This window comes from Drosophila suzukii, chromosome X (genome assembly GCF_043229965.1).
Source record: "Drosophila suzukii chromosome X, CBGP_Dsuzu_IsoJpt1.0, whole genome shotgun sequence".
NCBI classification, from domain to species: Eukaryota; Metazoa; Arthropoda; class Insecta; order Diptera; family Drosophilidae; genus Drosophila; species Drosophila suzukii.
In genome coordinates, this window is record NC_092084.1 from 22,642,274 (window position 1) to 22,657,019 (window position 14,746).

At 43.1% G+C, this 14,746-nt stretch overlaps 3 protein-coding genes across 7 annotated transcripts in view; all 3 read left to right on the forward strand.

The window, feature by feature from the left end:
• Positions 1-6,625, forward strand: part of LOC108021790 (AF4/FMR2 family member lilli) — a 40,790-nt gene extending 34,165 nt beyond the window's left edge. For all 5 annotated transcript variants that reach the window (XM_070997470.1, XM_070997469.1, XM_036821151.3 and 2 more), the window contains exons 5-8: positions 5-408; positions 640-1,012; positions 1,071-2,501; positions 3,223-6,625. In XM_070997470.1, the coding sequence (XP_070853571.1) occupies positions 5-408; positions 640-1,012; positions 1,071-2,501; positions 3,223-3,624 (2,610 nt within the window). In that variant the 3' untranslated portion in view covers positions 3,625-6,625. The remainder of the gene's footprint in view (positions 1-4; positions 409-639; positions 1,013-1,070; positions 2,502-3,222) is intronic.
• Positions 6,626-7,479: 854 nt separating this feature from the next.
• On the forward strand, positions 7,480-9,652 carry v (Tryptophan 2,3-dioxygenase vermilion). Its single transcript, XM_017090642.4, has 6 exons — positions 7,480-7,621; positions 7,687-7,847; positions 7,918-8,051; positions 8,382-8,988; positions 9,257-9,350; positions 9,427-9,652. The coding sequence occupies exons 1-6, from the start codon at positions 7,494-7,496 to the stop codon at positions 9,542-9,544; spliced, it is 1,242 nt and encodes a 413-aa protein (XP_016946131.3). The 5' UTR covers positions 7,480-7,493; the 3' UTR covers positions 9,545-9,652.
• A 2,239-nt stretch (positions 9,653-11,891) lies between these two features.
• LOC108021810 (endoribonuclease Arlr) lies at positions 11,892-14,428 on the forward strand. Its single transcript, XM_017090613.4, has 4 exons — positions 11,892-12,081; positions 12,147-13,230; positions 13,518-13,947; positions 14,103-14,428. The coding sequence occupies exons 1-4, from the start codon at positions 12,015-12,017 to the stop codon at positions 14,334-14,336; spliced, it is 1,815 nt and encodes a 604-aa protein (XP_016946102.2). The 5' UTR covers positions 11,892-12,014; the 3' UTR covers positions 14,337-14,428.
• Positions 14,429-14,746: the final 318 nt, after the last annotated feature.

Genomic DNA, 14,746 nt, shown 5'->3' on the forward strand with positions numbered 1-14,746 from the left:
GCAGCAGTCGGATGACCAGAATAACACCACTTCGGAGGATGAGAGTGGTGCCACAAAGCGCTCGGTGAGGTTTGTTACCGAGGATCAGGCGAATGCCGGCACAGATAGCGATGCCCAGTCCTTGGCCGGTGATTTGGATGACAGCGAGAACCAGATCAACGAGCTGATCCCGATCAAGAAACATTCAACGCTGTTCAACAACGCTTTGCGGCCCAACTCGGCGGTGCGTCAGCTCTTCCCGAGCGTATCGGCCCACCAGGCGCCAGTGCTCACCTCTGAGGCTCTAAGGGCCTTCGATGAGTCCAAGCGGGCCGGCTGCCTAGTCACCCACCTGCCAGGAAGCTGTGGCGACTCCGACACCCTGCGCCGCAGCATGGAGCGCAATATACTGCGCCGATCGCTGATCAAGTAAGTAGTTGGGTGCTTGGTGTTTTAAACCATTTTGGGGCACTCCCTGGGGGACGGAGATTTTTAAACCCTTAATTATTACCAGATAAGTGATTTGTTTGCTCTAATCAAGTAAGCCTTTTCTTACTATTACTTAGAGCTTAAATTGAGTTTTAATTTATTTGGCGCCCCCGGTGGGGCGGAAGAGCAGTTTTTATATTTGTTCAATTGAACTTATTCTTTGTTCCTTAGGAAAAAGGCCGTAAAGTCGGACATCTCTCTGGAGGAGCGCATAAAGCAGCTGACCTGCGACATCGACGAGGATCTGGCCGAGGAACTGCAGCGGGCTGTGGACGAGGACGCCGAGGCGGCCGCTGAACGAGCCGATGAGCTGGCTCAGCGCAACAGTCCCGCCGGCGAAGAGAATCCCAATCCAGTGCCCGGTTCCGGTTCAATGGCCCACAAGTTTGTCAATGGCGAGAAAAGTTTCTCGCCGAGCAGCTCGGTATCGAGCTCCTCGAGCGGATCGTCGGCATATAAGAAAATCGCCGACATCTTTAATCGTGACAAGAAGCAGGAGAAGATCATGGAGATGGAGGAGAATCCCATTGTCATTATACCACAGGTTAGTGTTCTTTAGAAACCGGAGAAAGATTTGAGACTAAAAACTGATATTCTTGCAGGAGTGTCGTTGTCCGGCTGCCCCTGACTTGGGCATGGGCATCCAGGTGCCTGTGGTGCACACGCAGATCCATCGCACTCCGCCCCGCCAAACGGAGCCGAAGCGGCAGTTCCTCTCCTCCACTTTGGCCCCCCTGACAGCCTGTGTGGCCGGGAACAAGGATGACCTCTCCTCGTACTACACATTGGCTGCGGCAGCCGCCGCTCATCCGCATGCCCATGGCCACGCCCACACGCATGCGCATGCCGCCCACTATGCCGCCGCCGCTGCGGCCGCTGACTTCAATATGGGCCAGCTTCTGGGAGCGGCTGCAGCAGCTGCCGCCTCTGGAGATCCGGCTGCCCAGCATGCCGCTGCGATGGCAGCTCAGGGCTTGGCCCAAGGATTGGCCGCTGCAGGAGGAGGAGTAGGTGGAGGAGCAGGAGGCTTAGCTGGGGAGGATGCTCGCAAGGTGGCGCCAGATGTGATTGCCGGCACACCGGGCCAGGAGGTCGCCGGGCGGCAGGAGCAGGACGAACTGGCCGCCTTTGCCCAGGCCGACGCCAAGCGGACCGAGCAGCTCAAGAAGCGGTACACGGGAGCGGGCTCGGAGCCCAGCCAATCGCAGGCCAGCAGCGATGATGATGAACAGAACGACTATGGCTTCAACAAGCGTCCCTCGGTACGCGGCATCAAGCCCAAGTTTAGTTCGACCAATGAGATCCTGGCCCAGATGCAGGAGCAGCTGAGTGCAGCGATACCCACGGTGGTCAATAGTCAGCCGGTTCAGCATGCGGTCAAGGGTTATGCCATGCCCAATACGCTCAAGCAGAATCCCTCGCCGCAGAATGTGCCGCAGAATGTGCAACAGCAACAGCAGCAGCAACAGCAGCAGCAGCAGCAGCAGCAGCAGCAACAGCAGCAGCAACAGCAGGCCCACCAGCAACACCAACAGCAGTTGCAGCAACAGATGGCCGCCATGCAGAAAACGGAGCAGCGGACGTGGAGCTTCTACAGCGAGACCGGCGAACAGCAGCGCTTCCCCATGGATGCGGCTGCCATACAGCAGACCTACTACCAGACCCTGCCCGCCGGCACCATGTTCCGCCAGACGATGATCCAACAGGGAGCCACGGCTGCCGGCGGTGCCGACGATGCATCGCTCCTGTATGCCGCCGCTGCCGCTGCCCAAAATTGCCAGAGTGTCACGGCCACGGCCACAGCCACCGCCACGGCCACGGCCATCGAGCAGAGCAAGCACAGCAGCTACAGCAGCCACTTCGCCCGCAGCCCCACAAGGCGGCCGGAGTCACCGCCACCGCTGCGCAACTACCACCAGACCATGGTCCTCATCCCGTACAACGCGGAGACCTACTCCCAGTTCGCGACCAGCAACAGCGGCGATCCCAAGCTGGCGCATATCCAGCGTCAGAACATTCTAGAGTACCAGCAGGTGAGTGGTCAGAAAGTAGGTATACCTGTTTTACAGAATGCTGAAGAATTCGCGTTTGTTTATTGTTTCATTTGCTTCTCGTCTAAAGTTTTTTTTTCAATTTTATTGAATTTGATTTTAAATCGTAGTTATTTTTTAAAACCTTTAATATTCCTGTAAAAGATTTATATTTTTGTATTTAGTTATGCTGGAGAATTCGCGTTTTTAGATTGTTTAGTTAAGTTCTCTTCCATAGTCTTTATATATTCTTTAATTGTATTAATTTTTATAGTTATTATTTTTTCAAAAACGTTAATATACCTGTACAATTTCAAAGATTAGGAAGAGAGTGGTCAGAAAATTGCGACTTTATTTATACTGAAGAATTCGCGTTTTGCGATTGTTTAGTAAGGTTTCCGTCTATAGTTTTTTCTTCTTCAATATTATTGATTTGGATATAAAAACGCATTTATTTAGTTATTTATTTAAGAACGTAAATAAAACTGTAAAAACTGTAAGATTAGGAAGTGAGTGGTCAGAAAAAGGGTCTTTAATTTATACTGAAGAATTCGCGTTTTAAGGTGGATTAGTTGGTCTCTCGTTTATAGTATTCTTCCTCCTTTTTTATTTTATTTCAATTTGAAAAATATTTAATTATATAAAAATCTTAATTTATCTGTAATTATTTAAGATTAGATACCAGTGTGTCATTTTCATTAACTCTACTACCGTTCTAATCCAGGTTACCCAGCAGACGATTCGTGTGCCCATTGGCTACGCCCTGCCCGGCATGCAGTTGCACGTGGTCAGTGGGCGTGGCCATGCCGCCCACTACGCCCAGCACCAGCAGCAACAGCAGCAGCAGCAACAGCAACAACAGCAGCAACAGCAGCGCCTGATGCAGGGACACTATCAATTTGGACCCGAGGGCGGAATGCCAGGATTCAGTGAGCGCGGAGTGCCGGAAGGAGCGGCCGCCGTATCGCACAGCGATTGCAATGCCATGGTGTCGCCGACGTCGGCGGCAGCAGCAGCGGTACAGCAGCAACAGCAACAACAGCAACATCAGCAGCAACAGGCCGCCGGAGGAGTGGGCGTGGGCGCCCAGGCTCAGGGATCCGTGTACTATGCGATGAACGTATGACCCGCGCTCGAATAGTCGCTGCCAGCGGCGGTCATTGTCGAGCGCCGCCAGTGTCAACTTGTCGAAATGTCAGCGACTTCAGTGCATTTGGGGAGCGGCGGTATGGGCGGCAGATGAGCGCCCGCCCCGCCCATTTCCGAGTTTGAGTCCTCGAGTTCCCATGAGTCCCATCCGCTGATTTGAGTTGCCCCTCAGTTGACCCTAGCGAGCGTTTTTGATTCAGTTCGATCTTTCGTTTAGCAAGTGTATCTGTTTCCGCATCAGTATCATTATCATTATCATTATCCGTATCCGTGTTGTCTGTATCTTTGTGTCACAAATACTCGAATATGTCATGGTCACAGAAATCACTTATGGTCAAAAGGTATGCCAAAGTGTATTTAAAGTCCGAAAGACCAATGGGTATGTTTCACAGCATACTTTTTAAGTGATTTATGTGGCAGCCCCACTAAAAAGAGCTACATCTATCTTAAGTTTCTTGTAAACGGTGCAGCGGCACAACTCAGACTGCTACTGCAACGTATACAACTCGTTTTACGAACGATCCAAAGTGTTTCACTCAACGTTATGCAGTACTCCAAAAAGTAATCTTTAAGTTGAGCCTTGCCGTAGAGGATCTTATTTTAAAGTTATTAATATTTAGTCAAGTGTAGTGAAGAAGAGATGAAAATCTAAACCAAAATACAACCAAATCACATGAATTTATTTCAAGCATATACATACATGCTGGGTGCTAGTAATGCAACAACAACAAGAACAACAACAAACACAACAAAAACCAAGAAGATATGAATTAAGCTATGAAAACTATATTTAACAAAGTTAAACATAAAACAAAGATATGTAATACTATTTTTTTTTTATTAATTTTTTTTTGCTGTTAGCCAAGAAAACAGAGTTTTGCTCAATGGAAAGTGCATTTGATTTTAAACGCATCTATATAAAAACATACATTATTATATATCTACATACGCGAATGCTAAACTAAATTATACATAATTAAATTATATTGAATTGAATTGATATTATAAAATATTTCCAATGTAGTGCAATTTGTTGCTAACTCCAAAAGCTCTCTAATCAAAGAGTATTATATTAAAGCAAATATATATATATATATATTTTATGAGTATCAAAATTATAGGAATATTTTTAGGCTTAGGCTTTATTTATATGAAATTTAATTTAATTTAATTTATTTGTTCTTTATGTACAATAAATTTACAACTTTTAACAATGTTTTAATTTTTTACGCTTAAGAAATGTACCGTCATGTTGAAACATTATGTATGTACAATCTATAGGCGAACAAATCTAAATGTACGTATGTATGTTTTGTATGCTACAGTTTGTTTGGGTTTCATTTTGTAGATCGATCAGCCTGCATCGCATTCCACATCTTCCACATTCCAGACCTATTGAGATGTTCCTGAAACGAAGACCTGGATGATTTCAAGACAACGGTGCCCAGAAGTATGCAGTAAAGTTTTAATGGCATACTTTTAGGTAGTTGTTCTCCAATCTCCAGACATTTCTAAACATCTCATATCGCCTTTCTCCCGAAGTGAGAGCATCAGTGCCAAAAGCTTGCATCCCAAAACCTCTCTCAATCATCCCATACCTTCCAGTCATTCCATCTAGTTGATAAAGATACCATATAAATCGTGCAATCATAAGAAAAATGTTAGAAGTTACATAAAACTCATGTTGATCTGGAGATAATATCGTATCTCTTCGATATATAAATTTACACACAAAAACATACGCATAGATGTAAGTGCATTTATGCACACTCCCCGCATGCGAAACATTACGATGATATACTGACATATATAAAGTATGAATATTGTATTTCGATTCAGATATTGTGTTAATGTCTATAACGAACATATTGAAACTATTGAAAGCAAACACGAATTATGAAGTGCAATACTGTTAAAGGGAGTATTACCGCTGACCGGAAACGGAAGCAGAAAATAAGAAATCAAGAAGCAGACAACGCAAAGTCCGTGCGAGCGTGCGAGCGAGATAGATAGATTGTCGGCCAGTTAGACAGAGACGGAGACAACCGACGAATAAAAAGAGTGACAGAGATAGCGCGCATAACGAAACAATTTAGTCATAGATTTAAACAAAAACAAAACACATACATTTACACAGCGATTAACGATTAACTATAAACAATAACTAAAGCGTGGTCTTAGGTGTTCGATATTCAATTTTTTTATTCTTCGGTTCGGTTTTTTCTTTTTTGCGGTTCCAATGAGAGATTCCGATACCGATACTAGAAATGACTAGAAAACGCAGCGCGATTTGCATAATATATAAATACATTTAGAGCCAGATAGCGAGCGAGAGTAAAGCGATAAATTATAAATAAATATATGTATATATATACATACAGGCATACATATATACATGGATATATACTAGATGTTTATGTAATACATAAATGGCATTGAACGATTTCCAAGCACATTGCAAAAGCCCCCAAATTCAAAATCGCATGAATTTCCCCCGTACTCTTTTGTGTTCTCCTCCAGATGTAACTCGATTTTTTCTATGCAAAAGTAGTTGAAAATTATATAATTAAAAACCGATATACATATATTTAGACACTTACATCGATAGTATCCTATTCGAATGATTTCCTTAAGATCTTGAGTTGCGATTTTGGACATGCAGAAAGTTAAGAAAGAACAACAACAGAAAAGGTGTATGAAATAGTATAAATAAGATCGGATATTAATGCCCCGGCAATACGATATATGTATGTGGGGCAGACAACAACAAATCCAAAATAAGAAAAAGATACAAAAACCAAAAAGAACAACAACCAAGATGATGTGAGCGATGGATCGAAGTGAGAATTGATGCGAACGGCACAAGTATATAACAAATTTCAACAAGTATATGACTGAGCCAATGACTCAAAAATAAATTTTAAACAAAAAGGAAAACCAGAAATATATGAGAAATATAAAAATGATAAGCAAGTGAATGTTAATAGGTTCTTTTTTGGGAAGGGAAAGCTCAAATTATCAGCAATGTTCTTAAGTAAAATGGTTTGTATACTTTTCATTCCTTTGTTTACTAAATGCTGTTTATGTTGAAATCAAATGATAACAAGCTCCAAGTTATCAAATTTATTTTTATTTGTATTGTTTTTCTACAACCTTGACCTATTTCTAAAGAGCAAAGCATTTGTTAGACTACCTATTTATTTATTTTCACATACACTCAGAAAAACTGTAATCTTTGTGTTTTTAAAATATGAATCTCGTATTTTTTACCAAAATCGAAATCCCATTTTGCAACCCTAAAAATTGTAGTTCTTTGGCTGCTATAACAAAAATATTCGTCAGATCGAGGAATGTCATACCTCGTTGAACTCGTTGCTTAATTTCCAATCCATTGGCGTCCAAACCTGGAAATTTTTAATTTTTAACATTTTTGCAAAAAAACACGATGCATACCCTATAAAAATATGAGAAAATGGGTTAAAAAATAAATTTTCCTTAAAGTGATATGGATCGTTAGCATATTTAGCAAGCTGCTCAAAACAGTCGGTCTTTTTGCTGTACGCCTTGATTTGACTAAACTACGATTGAAAAACTGGAAAGAAAAATCGTATTTTTGACTAAAATGTGAATCTTAGTTTACAGTAAAAAGTGGTTGGCTTGATTTCAGATTAAGTTGGTGAAAAACCAATAATTACGATTGAATTTTGGTACTGCTCAATGAGTTGTACTCTGAGCAAGAGATTTGTGTGCGCCGCACTTTCACCTCCAGCACTTGATAATTCACAGCCTATCTGGGATCAGATCGCCGACTGTGCAATCAGTCGGAACTGAAATGAATGAACTAATATGGAGCTCTCTCTATCGGTTCGCTGGGGTCTCATCTCCGGTCCGCGACCGCTTCAGTTAGCCAGCGTCCGCCGGTCGACCAGCCACGATTTGGGAGCGACCATGAGCTGTCCCTACGCAGGAAACGGGTGAGCACGACCACGTGCGGTCCGTAGAAATCCGATTCGCAATACCAAGATCCCACCCCCCCCAGAAACGACCACGATGATTCAGCGGTGCCCCTAACAACGGAGGTGGGTAAAATCTATGGGGAGTACCTGATGCTGGACAAACTCCTGGATGCCCAGTGTATGCTCTCCGAGGAGGACAAGCGACCTGTCCACGATGAGCACCTGTTTATTATCACGCACCAGGGTAAGACGAATTGGTATTTAATAAACCGAGCACCCATCTTTCAATGGGTTTTCTATATCCCCTCGAAAAGCCTACGAGCTGTGGTTCAAGCAGATCATCTTCGAGTTCGACTCCATTCGGGACATGTTGGATGCAGAAGTCATCGACGAGACCAAGACCCTGGAGATTGTCAAGCGACTGAACCGAGTGGTTCTCATTCTAAAGGTGAGTTATTTTGAACAAACAACAAAATTTGTGAGGATTTCATTACTATAAGCTTATAAGCTTTAATCTCAAGGCACTCTTATAAAAACATTAATTTCTTAGAAGTACAAAGTCATCCATTTCGGTTTTTTTTAAATATACTCTATCCTCTATCTGTGTCTCTCTATCTAATGAGCCTAGCTGTAAAATTAAAAAATAATACAAGCTAACAACCTATTATTTAGGTGAGCTTAAAGCCTTTTGAATCTTTAGAACCTTAATAACTTAATTCTAACTATAAAATTAATAACAATATGTATAACATAATAATAATATTGTGTTCTGTTATAGCTTCTGGTGGACCAGGTGCCCATTCTGGAGACAATGACACCGCTGGACTTCATGGACTTCCGCAAGTACCTGGCCCCCGCCTCCGGCTTCCAGTCGCTGCAGTTTCGCCTGATCGAGAACAAGTTGGGTGTGCTGACGGAGCAGCGGGTGAGGTACAACCAGAAGTACTCGGATGTCTTCAGTGACGATGGGGCAAGGAATGCGATCCGTAGTTCGGAGAAGGAACCATCCCTGCTGGAGCTAGTGCAGCGCTGGCTGGAAAGGACGCCGGGTCTTGAGGAGAGCGGCTTCAACTTCTGGGCCAAGTTCCAGGAGAGCGTGGATCGATTCCTGGAGGCCCAGGTTCAAAGCGCCCTGCTGGAGCCTGTGGAGAAGGCCAAGAACTATCGCCTCATGGACATCGAAAAGCGGCGCGAGGTGTACCGCTCCATCTTCGATCCGGCGGTCCACGATGCCCTGGTACGACGTGGTGATCGCCGGTTTAGCCATCGAGCTCTCCAGGGCGCCATTATGATCACCTTCTACCGGGATGAACCCAGGTTCAGCCAGCCCCACCAACTGCTCACCCTGCTGATGGACATCGATTCGCTGATTACCAAGTGGAGATGTGAGTAATATATAGTATTGTTTTAGGAACCTATTTTAACACATTTGGATGCATCTTCCTTAATCTATAAGTATAAGTATAAGTATATTCTAATTTTATATTGTTATTATTATATTTTAAGTCAGTACACTCCTTTAGGATGATATCAAAGTTTTAGTTCTGGCAATTTAATTAAAATTAGTTCTTAACCAAAGCTTTATTTTTAGGCTTAAAAATATATGTACTTAAAACTAATATAACCCATAACTACTTTCTACTCCCGCCACAGATAATCACGTGATCATGGTGCAACGCATGATTGGATCCCAGCAGCTGGGAACTGGTGGATCGTCCGGCTATCAATATCTGCGCTCTACTCTCAGGTGATCATCACAGATCTGTCTGCTCAAAGATCACTGACCTCTAACCCACCCCTTTTCCCTTTTGTTCTTGTTTAAGTGATCGCTATAAGGTATTTCTGGATCTGTTTAACCTGTCCACCTTCTTGATTCCTCGCGAGGCGATTCCACCGCTAGATGAGACCATTCGCAAGAAGCTGATCAACAAGAGTGTCTGACAATCGGCAAGGGATCTATTTAAGAAGTCTTTGGCTATGCCTTACTTTTTCTACCCACTGTTTTACTGTTTGTGTAATAAAATTACTTGTATAGTCTTTGTTATGACATATATTGTGTTTATTTATATAATATAATAATAATATAAAATGTAATTAAAAAAGATAAAATGCTACTCGTGGCACATTTATTTAAATTCGTTGCAAAGATACTTAGGATCTTCTGCGAGGAAATGTAACTTTTCAGCAGCCTAAAAGTAGGCCGAAAAAATTCTAGAAACCTTTCACATTCCTTCTCCCTCGTTTTTACTTGATCGATGACAAATGCAATTCAATTATTTCGTATTATATTGTTTTCTAAATTAATGGTACAAGAAAGTTTCAAAAAAAAATTAGCTTCATATAAGTTTTATCTTTCTTAAAGTTATTTGAGAATAAAAGGAAATATCTACCGCATTCTCCCTTAACCAAAACAATAAAAAAAGTTACTTTTTGAAAGTCAGTTTACAAAATTAATAAGACACTATACTTCTTAGATTTGGATTTTATTTAACAAAAAACTTAAATAATATAAGACTAGCAATGCTGACAAATAAAATTTGGATTCATTTTTGGTTTTAGCTTTAATCAATAATGAGAAATCACTAATCATCTTACCTACATAACAAACTTCTTATAAAAATTACAATAGCGTCTATATATTCTAGCCATATAAAAACAATTTACATTATTGCTGAACTTGGAATAGAAAAGCTGCAGTAAATTAATTATGTTATGGGAAAACAGAACCGTATCCAAATATGTACATAGAAGCAATTATAAAGCATTTAAGGCAATCCAACAACGAATGGTGTATCTTAACATTTTCGTTTTCTTTAATCCGTATTAATCATCCCAAGTTCTAATTCAATTGCATTGCTAGAATTTTCAAGGGATCACGTATAGGTTGGTTATCTTCTCAGCGTTCAAGTTTTTCGAATGTGCCTTGGAGAGCTTTTTGAATCCACTATCGCTGTTTGCTCAAATGGAGCACACAAAAACATAACCTTTGCCAGTGGCCTTTCCCTGGGGCGATAAGCCCCAGATTTGAGCACTGAGTTTTCAGTTTCATTATTATTTATTAGAATGAAATGCCAGCTAAGTCCGCACCGCTCCCTCCTTCACGAGTGCAATTAATTAGTGCTTAGTTGAATGGGCAGGGGGAGTGGATTTGGGATCGAGTCGAGTCGTCTTGCGAAGGGAGGAAACGGATCAGATCAGAACAGAACAGAACAATACTGGAATCAGAGAGCCGAGCTTCAAGGCATTATGTAAGCTTAATTCGCTTTAATCGCTTACGTGAGCCATTTCCGAAAGCAAATAAAATTTCGGACTACCCCCTCATTTGTTTGGATGTTTTGGGACTATTTTTGTCTGCAGTAGTCGGGTTTTTTGTTTGACAATTAGTGTTCTGCTCAGGTAATTATGGACCATAACCCTCGATCAACCCTTGAAGCAGGTCGCTCCAGAATCCACTGGCAAGTTCAGCGCTGTTTCAGGTAGTTCGGCTCTAACGAATGTCGTGTTTTATGGTTCCAATGAAAATATTATAAAATGTATAAGCCCATTGCACATTGTAAATATATGTACAGCTATAAAATAATAAGAATAATATAATGATATAATGGCATTTTAACAATAATAAAAAAAGTATTTTAAGTGGTTTTGCATTAAATGTTTACAATTCAACTGAGACATTATTGGTAATGTGGTGATATTTAGCATTGATTAGACCTTTATAAAAGTTTTCTACCAAAAAAATTCGGAAACATCTAAAAAACTTAATACGAAATTCAAAGAATTAAGCCAATCTTTAGATAGGACATGTTTAGAGAACTCTGTGGCATTCCAGAAACTACACATATTGTTTTCTCTCATAAAATACTATTATTAAGGCTTAACTGTTATTATTCGCTTAAAGAATTATTTATTTATTTATTTATTTATAAAGAGCTAACAAAGAATTATATTTTGGGGAAGTTTTTCAAATTTGTTATAGAAGTTGTTATACTTTGCGTATCAAAACCTGGCTAAAGACCTAATAAAAAAAATTACTATAGACATTTTTCTAAAAAATGAATCGTAGTATTTTCGAAACTAAAATGGCCTACTACGAATGCGGAAGGGTACCTGTGAAGAGGCAAAACCCACGCCGCCGACGATTGCGGCGTAAGCTCATTAATAAAACCAACAACAACCACAAATCGGACGACAGCAGCAACAGCAACAGCTACAACAGCAACACCGGCGACAGCAGCAACATCAGCTGCGATCGCCAAGATCAGGCGGATGCCGAGCTGGAGTCTCTCAGCCAGTCAGTCGATTGCTGAGTCTCCGTTCGGTCGGTCGAGTTGTCTACGAACTGTGAAAAATAATCAAAGAAATCGAAAATAATCGTAGTAAACCAAGGCAAAGTGCTAATAAAACGAGCAAAATGCGCTGCCTGGCATTGAGCGCACTGTTTTTGTGCCTGGCTCTTGCGGGGCACTTTCATCAGTCAGGTAGGTGAAATGGCAAATGATTCACTTGGCTTACAGGTATATAATCCTCACTCATCCAACATCAGTTGCCTACAAGAACGAGGTGCAGATCACTCCGGATCCCCTAGACGCTGTGGAGACGACAACAAAGAAATCCAGTTGGTTTGGCGGTTTCAAGAAGTTCTTTGGCAGTGATTCCACCACCACTACGACCACCATTGCTCCTCCTGCAGCCACCAGTGCCAAGTCAGTGGTAGTAACACCCACGGCGTCCCATAAACCCACTCCACTGGTCATCTCGCATGCTCCACTGGTGCCATTGGGTCCGCGACCGGACACTCCGGGATCCTCGCCCTTTGGCGCCTCTCCACCACCGGCCAGTGGTCCCCAGTGGCCGACGACCAGCACAAGATCACCGCAGCCACCTCAGCAGCCACCACAGCAACCACCGCAGCAGCCACCTCAGCAGCCCATTCAAGGTCGTCCGCTGCAAGGAGGCACTGCAGCACCCAGTCTGCCACCTGGTTTTGCCCCCTACAGGCCACAGAAACCCCAGCCGAACAGCTATGACCTGAGCTATGGTGGTGGTCCAGCACCGGGAGCAGGAACAGGACGTCCTGGCTTTGGATTGGGCATTAGCACCACCTCCACCACAACTACGAGCACAACCCAGAAGCCCGTTACGAGCACTACAGGTAAGGCACCGCAGCAGAAGGATGAGTTCCCAGCGTTGCCGGGACCACGAAGGCCATCCCAAAAGGAGGACTTCCCAGCTCTGCCGGCGGCCAAGACACCACCAGGTACGCCCACACCCACGCCGGGATCTCCTTCGGCCTGGCAATCGCCGCTGCCAACGCCCCAGCATCCAGTGCATCCACCCACCAAGACCACACCAGTGCCCACACCCTCATCCTCATCCGCGCACACGCCCTCCGTTCCGCCCACACCAGCCCATGGAGTGTCCTTGGGACCACACAAGGTCGAGGCCAGCACAACCACTGTGCGACCCGGCTTCCAGTCGTCGGGCAACTCGGTGGCCACCGACGACGAGATCCGCCAGCTGACGGAGCAGCTGTACACCAAGGAGACCAACAACCAGCTCGGAAACATCCAGGTGAACCTGCAGGGACGCACGCGATCCATCGATAGCGCCGATGAGGCACCCAATCCGTAAGTAATCCGTAGTTAAATTTCAAAATTCATATTATTTTTTAGTTATATGAGAATATACATAGGTAGTCTGATTTTTACATCTCAAATCATATTTATCATATTTTTTAGAGCTTTTTAGCTACAAAATATTATTTAAAAAAAGGTTTTATCTTAAAATGTATGTAAATGGTTGACGAAATTAAGATTTTATAAAGAAGAAGTGCAAACATGTATCATCCATTTCTGAAAATTAAATATAACTTTTTTTAAAACTTCCAATTTATTAAAATTATCTTCTCCCAAAGACTCCTAAATGTGGACCCGAAGGCCCTGGAGTCCCCGACGATCGCCAAGATGCGTCTGTTGTTCAACAACTACGAGCACGACACCCAGGTCAACGAGCACGTGACTCCCAACGAGCGCAAGGAGGAGAACGAGTTCCTGGACGCGGTGATGGCCACCCCAGTGATGCGCCAGGCCATGCTGTTCCTGCAGCAGAAGGGTGTGGTCGGTCCCGATCCGAAGACGCACCGCGACCTGGTCAAGGAGCTCTGGTTCACACAGTACTCCCGCGGCAAGGGCAAGATCGGTAGCTCCGGCTTTGAGCACGTCTTCGTCTACGAGGTAAAGGAGGGCACCATCATCGGGTTCCACAACTGGGTCTACATTGGTGATGAGGAGAAAGACGGCCGGTTTGACTACAAGGGATACCTGAAGGAGCAGGACATTGGCACGGTGAGTGGTCTTTAAAGAGGGATCACCGGATCTCTAAGAATTGGAATATATGGGTTAAAAGATGAAACATTTAGGAATGTCTTTAACTTTAGATGTTTAGAACAACCTTTCTTAACAGGTACTAAAATTTATTCGTTTATCTTTTCCATTTGCAGAAGGGAAAAATCCTTAAGATTCGGTTTGCGCACCAGGGACTCAACAAGCCTGTGAACACGGTCTTTGTGGGCACCTCTCCGGAACTGGAGCTCGCCCTGTACACGGTCTGCTTCCAACTCCGACCTGATCGCACCTGCCCGGTATCCCTTGGCAACAGCAAGTTCGGCATCGTCACCTATTCCTGGCGCTACCGGGGAAAGAACCTAATTGGCAGCGCCTATCCCGAGATTTAAGGAAGCGATCACCACTCGCTCCTCCCGTAGTCATCGTAGCAATTTTTTTTCTGTCGCCTTAATAAATAAAGTAAATGTGTAAAATCTAAAAATCTCTGTTTTAACTAAACATTTCATCATAGATAACTTAAGACTCAAAAAATTTTAAGTTAGTATGAAAATAAGTCTTAAAATTTGTTTTACAAATATATCGAATTCAAATGCGCGGGCTTTATCAAGCAGTTCGTTGCACTGCTTGGAGTTTAGAGTTTGGCTTAGCTTGAGAGCTTTAGAGTTTCAGAGAAATCAGCTTGCCATTTTCTATTTTAAATAATTAAACCAGAAATCAAATCCTTTGTAATAATGTGTCTATCAATATAAACGTTTCAAAAATTCATTCACATGCTTATTCACTATATAGTTTTGAAAAT

Coding starts and splice junctions, on each gene's coding strand:
- v (XM_017090642.4), top strand. CDS start 7,494: ATGGAGCTCTCTCTATCGGTTCGCTGGGGTCTCATCTCCGGTCCGCGA. Junction 8,989..9,256: donor GCTGATTACCAAGTGGAGAT/GTGAGTAATATA, acceptor CTCCCGCCACAG/ATAATCACGTGATCATGGTG. Junction 9,351..9,426: donor TATCTGCGCTCTACTCTCAG/GTGATCATCACA, acceptor TTCTTGTTTAAG/TGATCGCTATAAGGTATTTC.
- LOC108021810 (XM_017090613.4), top strand. CDS start 12,015: ATGCGCTGCCTGGCATTGAGCGCACTGTTTTTGTGCCTGGCTCTTGCG. Junction 13,231..13,517: donor GCCGATGAGGCACCCAATCC/GTAAGTAATCCG, acceptor CTTCTCCCAAAG/ACTCCTAAATGTGGACCCGA. Junction 13,948..14,102: donor AGGAGCAGGACATTGGCACG/GTGAGTGGTCTT, acceptor TTCCATTTGCAG/AAGGGAAAAATCCTTAAGAT.